The sequence below is a fragment of the Sus scrofa genome, chromosome 9, assembly GCF_000003025.6.
Source record: "Sus scrofa isolate TJ Tabasco breed Duroc chromosome 9, Sscrofa11.1, whole genome shotgun sequence".
NCBI classification, from domain to species: domain Eukaryota; kingdom Metazoa; phylum Chordata; class Mammalia; order Artiodactyla; family Suidae; genus Sus; species Sus scrofa.
This window is the reverse complement of record NC_010451.4, coordinates 11,269,122-11,286,776: the sequence shown is the minus strand read 5'-3', so window position 1 is coordinate 11,286,776 and position 17,655 is coordinate 11,269,122. Positions and strand designations below refer to the sequence as shown.

The 17,655-nt window shown below is 57.8% G+C and overlaps 1 protein-coding gene across 1 annotated transcript in view; it reads right to left on the bottom strand.

Moving 5' to 3' along the window:
• Positions 1–17,655, bottom strand: part of MYO7A (myosin VIIA) — an 86,432-nt gene that overhangs the window by 50,842 nt on the left and 17,935 nt on the right. The window contains 10 exon segments of the mRNA NM_001099928.1: positions 430–640; positions 1,616–1,758; positions 2,697–2,816; positions 3,370–3,446; positions 4,163–4,316; positions 5,758–5,871; positions 6,091–6,233; positions 6,323–6,444; positions 6,929–7,113; positions 15,553–15,705. Of these exon segments, the coding sequence (NP_001093398.1) occupies positions 430–640; positions 1,616–1,758; positions 2,697–2,816; positions 3,370–3,446; positions 4,163–4,316; positions 5,758–5,871; positions 6,091–6,233; positions 6,323–6,444; positions 6,929–7,113; positions 15,553–15,705 (1,422 nt within the window).

Here is a 17,655-nt window from a genome sequence, read left to right as displayed (position 1 = left end):
GGCCCCGCTCAGTGGGTTAAGGATCCAGCATTGCCGTGGGTGTGGCACTGAGAAAGAAAGGAAGGAAGAAAGAAAGAAAACAAAAGAAACAAAAGAAAGAGAAAGAAAGAAAGAAAGAAAGAAAGAAAAGGAGAGAGAAAATCTATTTCCCAAGATTAAAATCATGAGAACGGTCCCTCCCCAACTCCAAGACAAATGCCATGTCTGGAGCACCTATGCTGTGCCAGCTGCCTGCCTGGCTCTTCATCGTTTGGTCCAGGATGCATGGACTGTAGGCAATTCCCAAATGTCAAATGAACACATGTTCTGAACTGGCCCCAGAGCGACCCTGAGAGGCACGTGTCATGAGTCCCGCTTCACAGATGAGGAGAGCCGAGGCTCTGAGCGTGGAGGGGACCGGTCCGCCCCGCCCTGCCACCGCGGGCGCACCTTGGGGAATTTGCTCTCCTCGTCGATGAGAGAGATGATGTTCATGGGCTTGTTGGCGATCATGTCCAGGGCGTCCTGGTTGTCCGTGAACTCGATGTGCAGCCAGTCGATGCTCTCCAGGTCGTACTCCTCCTGCTCCAGCTTGAACACATGCCGCACGAAGAACTGCTGCAGGTGCTCGTTGGCAAAGTTGATGCAGAGCTGCTCGAAGCTGCAGGGTGGGGCACGGAGCACAGGGGACAGACGGGGTTGAGGGGTGCGGGGTGTTCAGACCCCACACCCCGCCCCCCCAGCTCAGGGGCCGGCCCTGCCTTGGCCTGCCATGTGCCCCAGGCACCTAGGTCCCTCTGCGGACTCTCCAACCTCTCAGGTAGGGTGGCTCTGCAAGTCCCTCCCCATCCACATACAGAGGAGGACACTGAGGCCCAGCAAGGGCACAGCACTCATCCAAGGTCACGTGGGATGTCAGAGGAGAGTTAAGGCTGGAGCCCTTTACCCCCACATGACCAGGCCCTGGGAGAGGCCAGGCCTGTGGGCGCCACGCACCCCAGCAGAGGGGGAGAGCCAAGGCCTGGGGAGGCCGGCCACAGAGACAGAGCCAAAGCGTCAGCAGAGGTGGGAAGGGGGTTTGCGCGTTCTGGCCAGTGGGGCCTGGAGGCTGACATCGCTGAGCCACCAGCTCAGAGCTCTCCCAGGTGACAGATACTTTGGAGGGGGCGTCTTTGGGATATCTGAACCTCACAAGAGTCGAAGGGACTTCCCAGTTGCCAGGAATCCGACAGCTGCCTCCAGCCCCAGCATCTACCTGGGCCTGCTCCGTTCAACAGCCCGTCACATGGCCCCCAAGAGGGGTGGGACCCCAAGAGTGGCCAAGACCCCCATCTCAAGCCTGGCTCAGGCCCAGCCTCACCTGCTTTGAGGCACCTTGCAGCTTAGACAGTGGGGACTGCAGTGTCTGAGATGGAGTAAGAGCCTCCCCCACCCCCACCCCCTACCCCCCACCATCTCGCTGGCCTCAGCTGACCCAGGATTAGAGCGGATGGAGAAGCAGCAGAAAGGGGCCCCCGGGACATCCGGAGTCAACTTTTCCTACAGCCTGGCAGCGTGTGCCTGGAACTGGCTAAATGTCGTTTAAAGGGAGAGATGGGACACGTCCGCATTGTAGCATAAAAGTCCCCCATGGTACCTGTTCACAGCAAAGTTCTCGAACCCAAAGATGTCCAGGAGGCCAATGGACCGGCGAGGGTTCTTCACTTCCTGGGAGGGGGGCTTGTAAATCGCGGCATTGATCTTGTCCACGATCCACACGAAGAGCCGCCCATAGATGCCCTGAGGCCAGAGGCACCTGGTCAGCCACAGGCACAGCCGCAGCTTCCCAGGGAGGCCAGCCAGGCCCCTGGGCCCCTGCCGTGCAGTGTGAACCCCCCAATCCTTTACTCCAGCTGTTCCCTCTGCCGGAACACCCTCCCTGCCTGAACAATCCCTGCTTTTTATTTATTTATTTTTGTCTTTTGTCTTTTGAGGGCCAAACCCGCGGCATATGGAGATTCCCAGGCTAGGGGTCTAATCGGAACTGTGGCCACCGGCCTACACCACCCACTGAGTGAGGCCAGGAATCGAACCCGCGACCTCACGGTTCTTAATCGGATTCGTTAACCATTGAGCCACAACGAGAACTCCTCTGCTTATTTTTCAAAGCTCTGTTACCAGCTCCACCAAGAAACCATCCCTGACCCGCAGTTTGGTCTCCCACCTCTCCAACCATCTCTGTCTGCCCCCTCAGCTCTGACTGTCTCGAGTGCCCCAGAGCCCAGCCCAGGGCCTAGTGCAGGGACAGGGCTCAATGGATGACAAACTAGGAGGATTGGAAGGCCTCCCCACCAGACCCAGCCCCTCTTTGAGGTCTTCTTTGGAGAGACCAGAGAGGGTATTCCCTGGGCTGGGAACAGCACAGCAAACTGAGTGACCCAAGAATATGATGCAGCGGGAGGCCAAGGGCTGGAGCATAAAGCGGGCCTGGAGCGGGGGTTCCTTGGGGCTGTCGGGGCTCCTGAAGAGCGCAACCCCCAGCCCCTCATGGGACACGTGGACCTGGGGAAGGAGGACTCTTGCCCAGGCCCCAGAGAGAGCTAGGGGCTGGTGTCTGGACCCAAGGACAGACCAGGGTCAAGGCCCAGATGTCCTTCCAGGTCTATGGACTCCTCAACTCCTGCCCAGCCACAACCCAGCACCCCCCCCGGGGCAGGGGGAGCTAGCATCCACTCCACCTTGACGAAGGCGTCTCGCACGTCCAGCGCCTGCTCCCTGCTGAGCGGGGTGGACACTGTCTCCCCGCGGGTGATGAGGGTGCGGCTGGTCAGGCAGTTCATCAGGTCTGGGGGGTTCACCTGGCGGGGCGACATCCAGGCGCTCAACTAGCCACCTGCCAGCCCGCCCGTCCCTGCACCGCACCAGAACCCCTCACGCCTTCCCACCAGGTCTTACTCAGACTGTTCCCTCCACCCTTCCACACATACCCCCCCAAGCCCCCCATCCCCAAAGCACCTGAAAGGAACTGCTCTGCCCTCCACAGCCCCCGCCCCTCCCCCAGCGTGTCACCTGTCCCTCCCGGGCTGGCTCTGACTCTGGCTTTACTTACCTCGGTTTTCCAGCTTAGGGCAGAACCTAGGAAATATTACTAAAAGCCGACCGACCCCACCCGCTCAGGGCCCCCCAACCCTCTACCCTGTCCCAGGGGCAGCTGGCCTGGGACAGGCAGTAAGACTCCCAGACTCCAGAGTCCACCCCTCCTCTGGGACCCATGCCCAGCACAGGTCCTGCATACATCTGGTTCTCCGTGCTGAACTTCTAGAATGCTCCAAGCAGAGGGCCCCAGCTCCTTGAAGGCAAAACTGTCCCTCGGAAAGAAAAGCAGCGTGGGGAGAGAAGGCTCCCACTGACCTCGAGCAGGGAGGCGGCTGTGGCCAGGGCTGTGGAGAAGAGGACCTCGCAGGCATCCAGGTTTTCAAACGTGCGATCTATCAGCAGCACCAGGGCGCAGCGTCAGGCCAGGGAGGGTGGGCATGGGGCCAAGGGGACCGTCTAGGAGGTGCCCACTCCCACTTTCAAGGGGACTCCCTGTCCACAGAGGTCCTCAGCGCCATGATTAAATGCTTTTCTGGGTTAATATCTGTTTGATGGATGGTCTCATCCTGAGCTATGGGCACCTCGAAGGTAGGAGGCACGCGTGCCCAGCACCTGGTTCCCTGTCTGACATCCAAGCAGCAGACACTGTCAGTCACACCCTCTCCCTCGAACCCCACACCAGCTCCCAGAGCAATCAGGGGCTTCTGAGACAGACATGGTGAACTGGCCTAGCCCGGTGCCTGATACCATCTGCCCTTCCCCAAACGCGCTCAGGCCTCAGGACCTTTGCACAAGCTCTTCCTTCTGCCTGGCGCTCCCTTTCTCTGCCTCTCAGTCTTTCAAGACTCACTCGACTATGAGCTCCCTAGAGCTGGGATCATTCCCTCGCTCACTGCGCAGATGTCCCCAGAGCGTAGACGTCCCCAGAGCACCTCCTCTGTCCAGGGCCCATGCTGGGCACCAGGGCCAGGAGCAGAGGGGACTCGGGCCCGGCCTCAGATGACCATCTCCCAGTCTGACTGTTGGTGCCCAGGGCGTGTCAGATGCGTGAAGGTGATGCCGTGCCTAGCCCGCCTTCTCTCCTGAAGATGGCCGTTGTGCCACTCACCCTTATACTGCAGGTTGCCCAGGTGCAGGATGGCAGCCAGGAGCTTCGAGATCTCCCAGTTCTCCGTGTCCGTGAACATGAGCACCTTCATGGCCGAGCGGATGTTGGCGTACTCCAGGCTGTCCTCGCGGCCCTCACAGGTTATGCAGTTACCCTGGTGGGAAGGGGTGGGAGACGGGGTGCCAGAGGGTGTCAGGGAGGCCAGAGCGCCCCACGGAGAAGCAAGGCCTGGGCCAGAGAGCCCTCTCTGCCCAGCCAGGCCAGCCTGGGGCTCTGGACACAGACCTCAACTATGACTCCTCCAGAAAGTCTAGAAAGCTCCGGCTGGTCTTCTCAAGAAGACACAGCCCACATCTGGGGAGCCTGGACGCCCCTCTGTCCCATGAGTAAGAAGAGCCGGTCACTGATGCCGGGCCTGCCCCTGTCACCCTGCCTGGCAGTCACAGCACCAAGCCCTCACCGTGCCCCTCTCCCCCCAGAGACACCCACCCTCAGGAACGTGAACCCTCATCAGGTGCAGCCTGGGATGGAGGAGGGGCCGCTGCAGACAGGTGAGCCACCAACTGGGGTCTGCCCCATCGTGTGTGCCTGTGAGACCCCTGTGTGTGTGTGTGTGTGTGTGTGTGTATCCAAGTGTGCCAGCCAGTTAGAGGAGGTGTCCAGGAAGGCCTGTCACACTTACAACACACACACACACACATACACACACACACACACACCTTTGCTGCCTGCAAACTTCAGGTGCCGTAGCCCACACTGTGTCCACGTGGCTGCCCCAGATCAGGTCCAGACAATCAGCAACAGACGCCCCCCGGGGCTAGGGAAGCTGGTACCCACCCCGCCAGGCCAGAGGGCCCCTGGCGCTGGTGCTGGGTGGCAGCAATGGCCCTGAGCCCATTTTTCCTTGGTGGCCAGAGGGCAGCAAGAAGGTGGCATCAGAGCCTTGCAACCAGAGAGCCCCCAAGGCTGAAGCCGCAGCAGCCTGCACCCTACAATCCTGGGGGCCTGGCAGAGGTCCCGGTCTCCACGTCCTCAAAGACCGAAGGAGAGCAGCACACGAGGGCAGGAAGGCCCATGAACACGTGTGTGTGTGTGTGTGTGTGTGTGTGTGTGTGTGTGTGTGTCTATGTGTCCCTGGGTCCAGAATGTCCACGTTTAGAATGTGTGTGTCAGAGTTCCCACTGTGGCTCAGCAGGTTAAGTACCCCACTAGTATCCATGAGGACACGGGTTCGATCCCTGGTCGTGCTCAGCAGGTTAAGGATCTGGAGTTGCCATGAGCTGCGGTGTAGGTCGCAGATGTGGCTTGGATCTGGTGTGGCTGTGGCTTTGGCCGGCAGCTGCAGCTCCAATTCAACCCCTCACCTGGGAACCTCCATATGCTGCAGATGCAGAGACAAGAAAAAAAAGAGAGAGAGATGTGTCTATTGTGAAAATCCACCTAGATGTGTGTGCAAGGGGTGTGCCCAAGTGGAGACAGGCCCCATGGTGGGCCAGGGCCAGCAGAGGATGGGAGAAAAGCCCCCAAATTTCCCACCCAGCAGGCCTGGAGCTGGGGCGGGTGTCCCCTCCCTGGGTGCCCCACCTGGGCCTCACCATGGCCAAGTAGTTATAGTCCGTGGCCTGGCCCAGGCCCAGCTTCTTCTTCTGCTCCTCACTCATGCCCTCCAGCATGCAGTAGAACACGTGGTAATTCCTTTCATCGGGGGCCTGAAACGTGGGCACAAGGTGTCAGGATCTGGGGCTGGGTCCATGAAAAAGTCCCCATGGGTGGGCTTCCCGGTGGGGTTTCAGGCACAGAGGCATGCGGGCAGCAGCACAGGGACAGCCGAGGCTATGCAGACAGTGTGCACCCCACAGCGCCCTCAGGCAAGGGGTCTCGCACAGGTGCTGCTCTGCCCCCCACTCCCCACCCCAGCTTGGGCCCACCTGGCGACAGACACGTGACTTCTCCAGCAGGTACTGCTCAATCCTGGCCCCTTCGATGGCGCCCCGCTTGTTGAAGTGGATATCGATGTACTTCCCGAAGCGGCTGGAGTTGTCGTTGCGGATGGTCTTGGCATTCCCAAATGCTACGGGGTGGGCAGGGGATCACGGTCAAGGCCCCCCCCCGCCACCCAACCCCAGCCACCCAGCCTGGCCCCGAGAGCTCGGGCCCTACCTTCCAGGATGGGCGTGGCTTCCAGCACCTGCTGCTCGATCCACGAGTGCTGCCCACTGATGGCCGCCAGGAACTGCAGGATCAGCTTCGTGCTCTCTGTCTTCCCTGCCCCAGACTCCCCACTGCAGAGGAGACCCAGGCAGAGGCAGGACCCGTTACAGTCCTAAATTACCCCCCCCCAACCAGCTCCCCATCTGTAAAATGGGATGACGCTAAGGACCTCCCATGGCTGGGGAAGATAAAAGGAGCTCAGGGCTCCGCCACAGCCAAAGGTTACTTCCCTTCCCCTTCATTCGGACACCCCCCCCACCCCACCCCCCTGTATCCACACTGCATAGAGCATGGCACATACTAGGGCCTTGATCAGTGCTTTGTCCTTTTACCTTCTACTCAAGAGAAAAGAGGAGCCTGAGGTTGCAACTGACCCTGGCTTAATGGGAGCCAGTAGTACACAAGATTGGCCTCAAACGCTAACATGAGCTTTGGTGGCATTAATAGAGATATAAGTCCTGGAGGTGATTCTCTATATTATGAGGCACTAGCAGGAGCACAGAGCTGGCGCTTTAAGGGCTGAGCCTGGCTCCATGCTGGTGCTGGGCTGCCCACCTGATGATGCAGCACTGGTCACGGCTGTTACGCTTCATATTGAAGTAGCAATTGTCGGCAATGGCAAAAATGTGGGGGGGCATCTCCCCTATTTTCTTGTTGGTGTACTGGCGGATGTGCTCTGGCGAGTAGATAGAGAGCAGCTGGTAGGGGTTCACAGCCACCAGGATGGAGCCCGTGTAGGTCTGTGGGCAACAAGGAACAGGGAGCTCACCCCTCCCGTGTGGGAGGCTCTGACTCCAGAAAGCTCTCTCCTTCTGGAAGGGAGAGCACTGGTCCGCAGTCAGGTGGATCTTGGAGTCAGAATCCACCCTCCCTAGGAGATGGGAGTGGAGCCTTCAGACTAGCATTGAGTTGGGCTCAGAGTGGGTCGGTGACATTTGGTGAAAGGGAGGAAGTGGGGAGAGAGGAGGGGAGGATCTCCAAGCCTCGATTTCCTCATCTTTATCTGTAAAATGGGCATAATATAACTGCCGATGAAGATCAACAATGGTGGAGTTTAAAATTCATAGCACACAGTAGGTAGTCCTCAAATGCTGGCACCCACCATGGTCTCCAAACCCTGCGTCCCAAATTTCTGAAGTGAAATTCACAAACTGGACCTCTTCAGAGTGAGCCTGGGTTGGTGAAGGCGGAGTGGAACGAAGCCATAAAGAGAGGGAGGGGCTGGCTGGGCCCCTCTCTGCAGCACTGCCCCTGTGCCCTGGGGGACAGCACACCTCCAGTGTCCTGTGCAAGCAGGTACAGGGGCCAGACACACCTCAGAGAGCTGTCTAGGGGCCTTCTCTCCTTGGGCTCCTGCTAGTGCACCTGTGTGCAAAATTTCCTGCCATGGGCCTGGGCCCTGGCCACACAGGGGACAACAAGACCTGGCCCTCCTGCCACCAGGACATAGCAAGGCCCTTGGGGTGACTCCTCCCCCCGCCCCACCCCTCCCCACCCCATGTGGAAAAGGTCAGGCCCAGCCTAGAACTGCTGGGCCTGGAGGGGGCTGAAAAAAAACTATGACTTTGCACGGGAGTGACAGCCCCGCCCATCACCTCCCCACCAGAACCCAGTGCACGACACCAGGGCCCCAGCCACGTCCCAGCAGCCTCAACCCAAGCTGGCCATGCACAGAAAGCGCTGCTGCCAGCACCACATGCCAGGCGAGTGCCCACCGGAGCCAGGTGCAGCCACGCAAAGCTGCCCTGGGCTGAGCGCCCCAGGCCCAGGCTTCGGTCCTGCCTGTCGCCGCCCTTCAGGGCCCCGGAGGGCTGTCCTCTCTCACCCAGGCTCTTCCTCCAAGCAGCCCACGCCAGAAGCAGCTGAGCCTCACCACTGACTATGCGCCAGAGCCCAGGCTGGGAGGGATGAGGGGGATGGGGGGGAAGGAGGCTGGAGGGAGCCGCCAGGCCAAGCAGGTACCATGTCCCAGGAGCCAGAGCTGGCGCTGTGCTACACTCACCCGCCTGCCACAGCTGGTCTGAGGTCAGAAAGTGAAGAGGGACTGTTAGTGGGACGGCGAGGTAAGAACACCCCACACAGCCCAGCCCAGCCCAGGCTAACCTCTCAGAGCAGAACCTGTCAACCTCTAACCCCAGGAGGCTTCGGCCACTGTCCCTTACAGCTCAGCCCTGCCAAGCAGTGGGAACCAGCTAGACTCTCTCGTCCCCAGAGAGAGGCAGCCACAAGGAACACTCCCTTGGCAGAGTGCTTTGCTTCTCTAAGCCTCAGTTTGCCCATCTGTGGAAGGGGGGTGGTTAACAGCCACCTTCCAGGGCTGTTATAAAGACCAAAGGGCTGGAGTTCCCGTTGTGACTCAGGGGTAATGAATCCAACTAGCATCCACAAGGACACAGGTCTGATCCCTGGCCTTGCTCAATGGGTTAAGGATCCAGTGTTGCCATGAGCTGTGGTGTAGGTTATAGACACGGCTTGGATCTGGAGTTACTGTGGCTATGGTGTAGGACAGTGGCTGCAGCTCTGATTCAACCCATAGCCTGGGTGGGAACTTCCATATGCTGCAGGTGCAGCCCTAAAAAAAAAAAAAAAGAGAGTTCCCGTCATGGCTCAGTGGTTAATGAATCCGTCTAGGAACCATGAGGTTGAGGATTCAATCCCTGGCTTTGCTCAGTGGATTAAGGATCCGGCGATGCCGTGAGCTGTGGTGTAGGTCGCAGACGTGGCTCGGATCCCGTGTTGCTGTGGCTCGGGTGTAGGCTGGCAGCTGTAGCTCCAATTAGACCCCTAACCTGGGAACCTCCATATGCCACGAGTGTGACCCTAGAAAAAAGCCAAAAAAAAAAAAAAAAAAAAAAAAACAAAAAACCAAAGAGCACAAGCTTGACAGGTGCCTGGTAGAGCACAGCGGTCCACAAGTGCCACCTGCCTTTTCCTGAATACTTCCTTAACAATGTGACACTCATTCACCTGGCCTGTGACCACCACGCTGCCTGAGGCTGGCTCCGGGCACTCATCCGGGAACCCTTCATGAGGCACGTGGGGAGGATGACAGCCACACACTGGGTGCCAGGAAGGGGGAGCCTGGACCATGGGAGCTCACATCAGGCACAGCACACACACCCCTGTCTGGACCATGACTCCAGACAGGGGTGTGTGTGCTGGGGGGGCGGCGGAGGGGGACAGAGGGTGAGTCAGTGGAAATCAAGCACGGAGGCGGGAAAGGTCACCCTGGCAGCAGGGGAAGATGAAGAGCAGCTACAGAGGCTGGAGGCCGAGACACTATTTCAGACCCAATGAACCGGTCAACGGGGGAGTCAGAGCCAGACAGAGGTGGCCCTGAGGACAGGCTTGGCGACCAAGCACAGGGCAGGGGCGGTGCCAGAGAGAGCAAAGGATGCACTGAGACACCCTGGGGGCCCTGCTTCTTGGACATCTGCACAGGCCTGTCCAGACCGGAGCCCTCTCTCCCCTGAGCCCTGCTCCTCCTCTGCCACCCAGCTCCACCGGCAGCATCACCACGGTCCTCCGCCTCCCTCCTTTATAACCACCCCCTTCTTTCCATGGGTACTGCCACCTCCCTGGCCAGGCACCTCCCCACCCAGCTCCTGGCTTCCACACTGCCCGCTGCATTCTGCCCGCCACCCGGTACCAGGGTCAGCTCTTTGAAAATCTGAGTGTGTCATCCTCCTGCCGAAAACCCTCAGGAGGCTCCCCAGGGCTCAGGACAAAGTCCATATCCTTTCTGTGCCCACAAGACCCCGAGCCCTGGCACTTGCCGGCCACATCCTGCAGCCAGAGGCTCCCACCGTGTGCAACCTGCAGTTAAAAGCACCACACTCCACCCCCTGCCCCCTCACCCAGTTAATGCCCGCTCGTCTTTAGGGTCCAAACAGAGATGCAGGAAGCCAGGCAGCCTCCTGCGGGACCCATCACAGCCTGCCCAGGCCCCTTCGATTGGCCACCTGACTCTCAGAATCCTGGTTCAAGGCCTCAGCCCTCCAGCCTCGCTCGTCAATCTCTGCCTGGGGCCCAGCACTGCCAGGGCCCAGCATGGAGGGCACATGCAGCGAATGTTTGGTGAGCAAATGAGAAAGTGATTAGATTCAGGGATGGAGAAGAAATTAACTGCTGTCCACAGGAAACAGCACAGAAGGGGACTGAGGGGACAGGCTTGTCAGCAGCACGCGGCAGCCCTGCCCACGCCAACAGGAAGGATGCCCAGACCTGTTGCTGGTGGAGAAAGCACAGCACAGTAGGGGGAGCAATGCTACCGCTGTGTAGGAAAAGAAATTTCATTATATATATGTGTGTGTATACATACAATTTAATATCACATATGATACATAGTCTTTCTGTTAAAGGATAAATACAAAATTAGTAGCAGCGGTTCCCTCTGTGGCGGAAGGAATACTTTCCAATCTGTAGCACACGTACCCATTTCAAACTAAATAATGAAAACAAGGCCTCTTCCTTCAGTGACTGGAGCCTCCGCAGCTGAAGGACAAGGACACAACAGCTGCCAGGAAGATCCGTGTCCAGAGCAAGACTTTGCAGCTTCTGGGCCATCACTGCCCATACCGCTCAGAAGGCCACCGTGAGGCGCAGTCATGATGCCCCTTCACAGAGGGGAGACCTGAGCCTCCAAGAAGGGGCAGGACTTGCCAAGGCCACACAGCAGATAAGCAGGGAGTGGGGATGGTGGAGGGACCCTGCACCAGAGCCCCAGTTCTCTCCTTCCCGCCTGGGCTCCCCCAAATGCTAGGAATTCACCTATGACACTGTGGAGCTGGCCGTGGGGGGCGTGAAAGACACGAGGGGCTGGGCCACGGCTGATAATGCGACTCAGGCCCGTCCTGCCTTCCGCTGGGCCTCAAAGCCCATCTGTCCCCCAGGAGCTGGGTGCTACTCCCTCCCCCCCTCTGGCCCTCTCTCTCCAAGGCTTCATGGTCAGCAGAGGGTTAATGTTCAACTAGCCAGCCCAGGCCTCTTGATCAAGTCTCCAGCAATAAAACCTGCCCGCTGGGGCCATGCGCTGGGGCAGGGAAGAGATAAGGATTATTCACAAGCCGAGGCCATAGCACACAGGTCCTTAGTGGCCCCCAAGTCCCCAGGTGGAGATCAAGGGGCTTCTCTTGGGCCAGAGACATCCCAAGAGATGTGGTGGGATTCCACCTCCTCCAGGAAGCCTCCAGGCCTGCTGGCCCTGGGTCCTCTCCCTTAGCAGGCTACGGCGACCAAGACACACATTCTGGACACATTTGCCTTCTGAGTGTCACAGAGGTGCCTGCCCCATTGTTCCAAAGGCTGGCTGAGGCCAGAAATGGCTAAGGATTCTCCAAAGGCCGCCTGCCAAGACCTGGGTTCAGGGCCCCCCCACTCCCAGACCAGGTCTCCAGCTCCTATTCAGCATCCGTTCTGCCACCTGTTCCCTGCAAGACCCAGGGATGGCCCCTGGCCTCTGGGACCACCCAAAGAGAGGTTGCTAGGTGTCCTCTGAAGGTTCTGCCCCACATAGGGTGCCAGAGCTGACTGACAGCCCTGGGGTGCTGTCCCTCAGGCTCCTGGGGTCAGACCAGCCAGAGCAGACAAGCCCCAGGCAGACAGTCCGGGACAGAGCGTCCTCTGGGCCCAAGGCCGTGAGGGGCCGTGGTCATCAGAGGAAATCCTGGGTGCGTGGGGCTGTGCCCAGTGTAACCCAAGCCACAAAGTGAGCAGGGGGTGCCATGGTTAGAGACAGGTACAGTTTCTGGGTGGGACGATGGCCCAGCTACTTCTCCAGAGACTTGCTCTAGTCCTACCTCATCCACCCAGTCACAGATTCAGAGTCAGCAAATCAAGGAAACCACCTCAAACCCTGCAGTTCTGGAGCATAGCTCCCCACACCAATAGCCACCCAGAAGCTTAGACCTGCAGGTGCCATGGCGTGGCGTCCTGACCACGAGCCCCTGAACAAGAAGGGCAGCTTAGATGCCTCACCTGAGCTCCCTCTGCATCCCCCCACCCCACCCCATCTCCTTTCCCTCACCCCAAAATCAATCAGAAGGATTACTAGTGAAACTTTTTTTTTTTATCTTTTGTCTTTTTAGGGCTGCACCTGCAGCATATGGAGGTTCCCCGACTAGGGGTCTAATCGGAGCTGCAGCTGCTGGCCTATGCCAGAGCCACAGCAACACAGGATCCAAGCTGCATCTGCAACCTACACCACAGCTCACGGCAATGCCGGATCCTTAATCCACTGAGTGAAGCCAGGGATCGAACCCACATCCTCATGGATGCTAGTCAGGTTCATTAACCACTGAGCCACGAGAGGAACTCCCTAGTGAAACTGCTAATGAGGCAAATGCTGCAGAGCCCAGGGTTTTCTAGAGAACCTGCACAGCTCTGGAATTCTTTCCTTCCATCCTCGAGTCGGCCTAGGTAAGGCCATAAGGTCCAGGCTGACGTCTCTGCCGGCTGCCAGCTCATCAGTCCACCCTCAAAACTTCGCAAACAAGATTCCCTGATCCTGGCCTCTCTGAAGCTTTTTCCTCTGCGCTTCCTTTTCCATCCTGTTTTGCTCTTTTGTCCTTGATTCAGTCCACAAACTGATTCCCTCACGTGCGAGGGACCAGTTTTCCAGCCAAATCACTGAACTGCACACAAAATCATCAACCACAAGCCTCTGAGTTAAGTCTTAGACATGGTCTGTGGGGTCTGGAGACAACCACCAGCTCCTCCCTGGAAAGCTGCCCCTGATGGGAGATTGGGTCGGGACCTCAGCTCTGCCGTTGGCCACGCGGGGCAGGCAGGTGGGCAGCCCTCCGCTCATCTCCAGACCCATGTGTCAGACTCCACCTGGGCGGCGTGAATGGCCACGGAGAGACCAGGGACACCTCCCCCCCGCCCCCCGTGACCCTCGGCTGTCCGGAAGGGGAGCAAGGAGGCAGCCGCCGAGAGTTTGGGTGCAGACATTAGGGGTTTCCGTGGAGTGCCTCTGACCTGGGCTCAAGTTCCAGCCCCACCTCCCTGTCTGGGTGATGCTCACGTCCGAAGAGCCATCGTGCCCTGCCCACTGGGTCGGAGAGGAGTGAGAGGGGCTTTGCCAGGGCAAAGGGGCCCCCTGAGAAAGCTGCATGCTGTGCCTACGCAGTTGACTTATGTCAAGAGCCCAAGCACAGCCTCTTGTTGGGAGCCCAAAGCCCCAGAAGGACACAGAGTGGCGAGGCTGGCCGGGGTCCCTCCCTGAAGGCACCACAGTTCCTAGGCTTCTGAAGGAGTGCACCCCTGGCCCCGAGAGCAGCTTGCTGTGCCTCCCCAGGGGACACCACTCAGGCTCCTAGACTCTCCCAGCCCTGTCTCCTCGCCATGGCCCTGACAACCTTAGAGACACTGTGCCACTCGCTTACCTGACATGGCCCTGCCTCAGGCCTTCTCTTCATGCAGCGTCCCTTCCCAAATGCCACCTGGCAAGCTCACTCACCTCCAGGTCCCCACTGCTCTCCCAAGCTGGGAGAAAGGCCTCAGTCCTACAGACCCCGTATGCGGATCTGCATTCTCTCAGGCACTTGTCACCTCACACACACCCCTTGAGCCGCCTGGCCTGGGGACCTGCCTCAGGGGGCTCCCTCCTACTCTCTCATGGTTGTATATCCCTGGCTTCCTTCACCTCTGAGCTGCTTGGGTCAGAAGGACGAAGGGACCCCATTGCACAGCTCTGGGCCTGGCTGAGTCTTATGGAGCCTCAGTTTCTCTGCCCATAAAATGGGACTATGGGGCTAGATCAGCCATTCTCAGGGTGTGGTCCAAAGACCCCTAACGACCCCGGGCTCCTTTTCAGGGAGTCTATAAGGTCTTGTCTTTTCCACTTCATACCTGTGTGGCCAGATTTTCTTCATACAGTTCAAACAAAACAACATCAGTTTAGAGGTGAAACAGATATGAGAATCAGGTTATCTTCGATTAAACCAGATAATAAAGATATTTGAAAAAACTGTAAAACAATGCCACTCTTCTTACTGGGTTTGTTTATTTGTTTGTTTTTGGCTGCGCCCATGGCATACAGAACTTCCTAGGCCAGGGATCGAACCTGCACCACAGCAGGGACCTGAGCCACAGCAGTGACAATGCCAGTCCTTAACCCACTTCTCCACCAGGGAACTCCCACTACAAAGCTTTTTATGTGGACAAATGTATTTTTTTTTTTTTTTTGTCTTTTTGCTATTTCTTGGGCCGCTGCCGCAGCCTATGGAGGTTCCCAGGCTAGGGGTCGAATCAGAGCTGTAGCCGCCAGCCTGTGCCAGAGCCACAGCAAAGTGGGATCCGAGCCGCGTCTGCAACCTACACCACAGCTCACGGCAACGCCGGATCGTTAACCCACTGAGCAAGGGCAGGGATCAAACTCGCAACCTCATGGTTCCTAGTTGGATTCGTTAACCACTGCGCCACAACGGGAACTCCGACAAATGTATTTTTTATAAAGTCGTGTTATATTATCCTGTAATGGATTTTTGTGGTTATTTTTAATGAATAATTTTTACTATCTCAGTTTTAATTTCTAATATGATAAATATCAATAGTTATAACCCACGTGACAAAAATTCTTTGAGGCCCTCAAAAATTTTTAAGAGCATAAAAGATTCCTGAGGCCAAAAAGTATGAGGATCTCTAGACCAAATGATCTCGGTGGGTCCTTGTTGTTCTGACGGTCTCTGAGCTCACCTCTTGGGATCGGCTCAGTCCCACACCACAACTCATGGCAACACGGGATCCTTAACCCACTGAGTGAGGCCAGGGATCGACCCTGCAATCTCATGGTTCCCAGTCGGATTCATTAGCCACTGAGCCACGACCGGAACTCCAAAAATTTTTTGTCCTCTTGACCTGGAGGACCCGACCCCCAGCAGACCCCGGGAGGGCAGCGGTTCCCCCATCCCTGGGCAAAGCACTGAGCCATTCATTCTTGCCCTGATCTGGTCTCCCAGTGGTTTCACCAGAACTTGTGCAAAAAAACCACCCTCTTCCACAACCACAGACCACACAAGATCTAGCCCCAAAGAGAGGATGAGGGGCTGCGGACAGGGGCTGAGTACCTGCTCCTCAGTGGCCAGCCGCCCAGGCTGGGCCGGGGGCGGTGCAGGGGCAGGCGTGGGAGTGGACGGGCCAGTGGTGGGCGGGGCTTGGGTGGGCGGGGCGGCACTCACGTAGATGAGGTGGTCTCGGTATCGGATGAGCAGGTTGCGCAGGATGCCAGCCTCGTTGAGGTCCCCCAAGCGGATCATGTCCTCCACGCCGTGGACTGACGTGGGGTGCATGGGCTTGATGTGCGTGGCGTTCTGTGGGGAGATCCAGTGTTCCTGCGGGGACACAGGGCACCTAACGTCAGCTGGTTCTCCTGGAGCCCAGGCTGCACACTGCTGGGGAAGGGTACCGGGCGGGACGGGAGCCCTGGGTCTCTGCGACCCCCTAAGGGCCCTGTCCTCTCCTGTGGCCAAACACCAGTTCTAACAGGTTGCAGCCCGTGAGGATGGTACTGCCCAACCCCCATCCTCCGTGGACCGCTCCTTCTCCTCCCCTTAGTGGATTCTCTGCAGACCTCAGAGGTGGGCATGGCAGGGACTTTGGCCCTGCCTTATGGTTGTCATTAAGGGGATTAGTCCCTCCAGTGACTTTACAGGATGGAGTGAAAAGTGTAATCATTGGATTTAGACAGAATTGGCTTCAAATCCAGGCTTCGGTAAACAAGGCAGTTATTCAAGAGTGCAATATTTCCTGCTGCCACCAGGTGGCAGATGGTCACACATCTGGTCAATGGCGTTGGTTCTTTCATCAAGCTTGGTTTCCTCTGTGCCCTGGAAGCCTGCCCGCCAGCAGGTGGTCTCCAGCCTGTCAGGGAAGTGGGTCTCTCCTGTGCTCTGGGGTGTCACAACAGGCAGAGTCAAGCCTCCAAAGCCTTCTGGGGCCTCTTCCCTGTTTCCAAATGCCAGACCCCTGGGAGTTTCAGGATTAGGCAGGAAGCTGGTTCCCCAGACCGAGGTCGGAGCCTCCTCCGGGTTCCCACATTGCCTGGGTCTCCCTCTGCCAGGCAGTGGTCACACTGGGTTGCCATTGTCTGAGTGTGGTTGTGTCCCTGCCAGGTTCCATATTTGCTGTTATCCCTGGTTCACCAGTACCTCACACAGGGGCATGAACCAAGTGACAGGGAATCTGATGAGACAGATGAGGAACCTGGTCTGAATTAAAAGCAGCATCCTGGAGTTCCCGCCGTGGCTCAGCGGAAACGAATCCAACTAGTATTCATGAGGACGCGGGTTCAATCCCTGGCCTCACTCAGTGGGTTGGGAATCCGGCATTGCCATGAGCTGTGGTGTAGGTCACAGAAGAGGCTCAGATCCGGTGTTGCTGTGGCTGTGGTGTAGGCAGGCAGCTATAGCTCCAATTTGACCCCTAGCCTGGGAACTTCCATGTGCTTTGGGTGTGGCCCTAAAAAGCAAAATAAATGAATGAATGAATGAATGAATGCATGCAGCATCCTAGTCATGGAGAGAGCCCAGAAGCCCCTCTTCCAGCCCCATCCCGTTGCATGAGAAAAAAGGAGCAGAGGACCAAGGGCCTCCGAGGGATCGGGGACAGGGCCAGCCATTGCCTGTGACACCAGTTTCCCTGGCATTTCATGGTGCCTCCTGGGCCAGGGGCCTCTCCTTCCCGGTCAGGCGCTCACACAGCCCTGACGTGAATGGGCTGGGTAGAGGGGTCAGAGAACGCGCCTGGACTTTCCAACCCCGTGTGGAACATTCCTCCCCCCCAGGCACCCTCTTTCTTGATACGAGCTGATCCAAGTGGAACGTTCCCTCTCCTTGATGCAGTCCTAGACCCTGGACTAGGCATGGGCCAGCGGGGAGAGGACTCCTGGGCAAGCTGCCTGCCTGCCCCATTCAACCCCAAAGTCGGATTCCTTCCCACGGCACATAAGCACAGAGCTAAGACATGGCTCAGCCACCGGGGCATATCGCTTTGCCTGCCTAACCCTCGATAACCTCATCGATGAAATGGGAACGAGAATAGTAGTCCCATTTCCGGGGGGGGGGGGCGGTGTTGGGAGGGTTAATTGATACAATCATGCCAACCTTTGTTTTATTCCTGCCAGGTCTAAAAAGCACTGGTGCCTAGCAATTGCTTAACCAGGGCTGGCTATTATCCCTCGAATGCTTTCTAGATTGGGTTGCAAAAGCGATGCATGTTCTCGTTTGTTTGTCCGAGCAGCGTGTCATGGAATTACCAGCCCTGTTTCACAGGCAGGGTCCCAT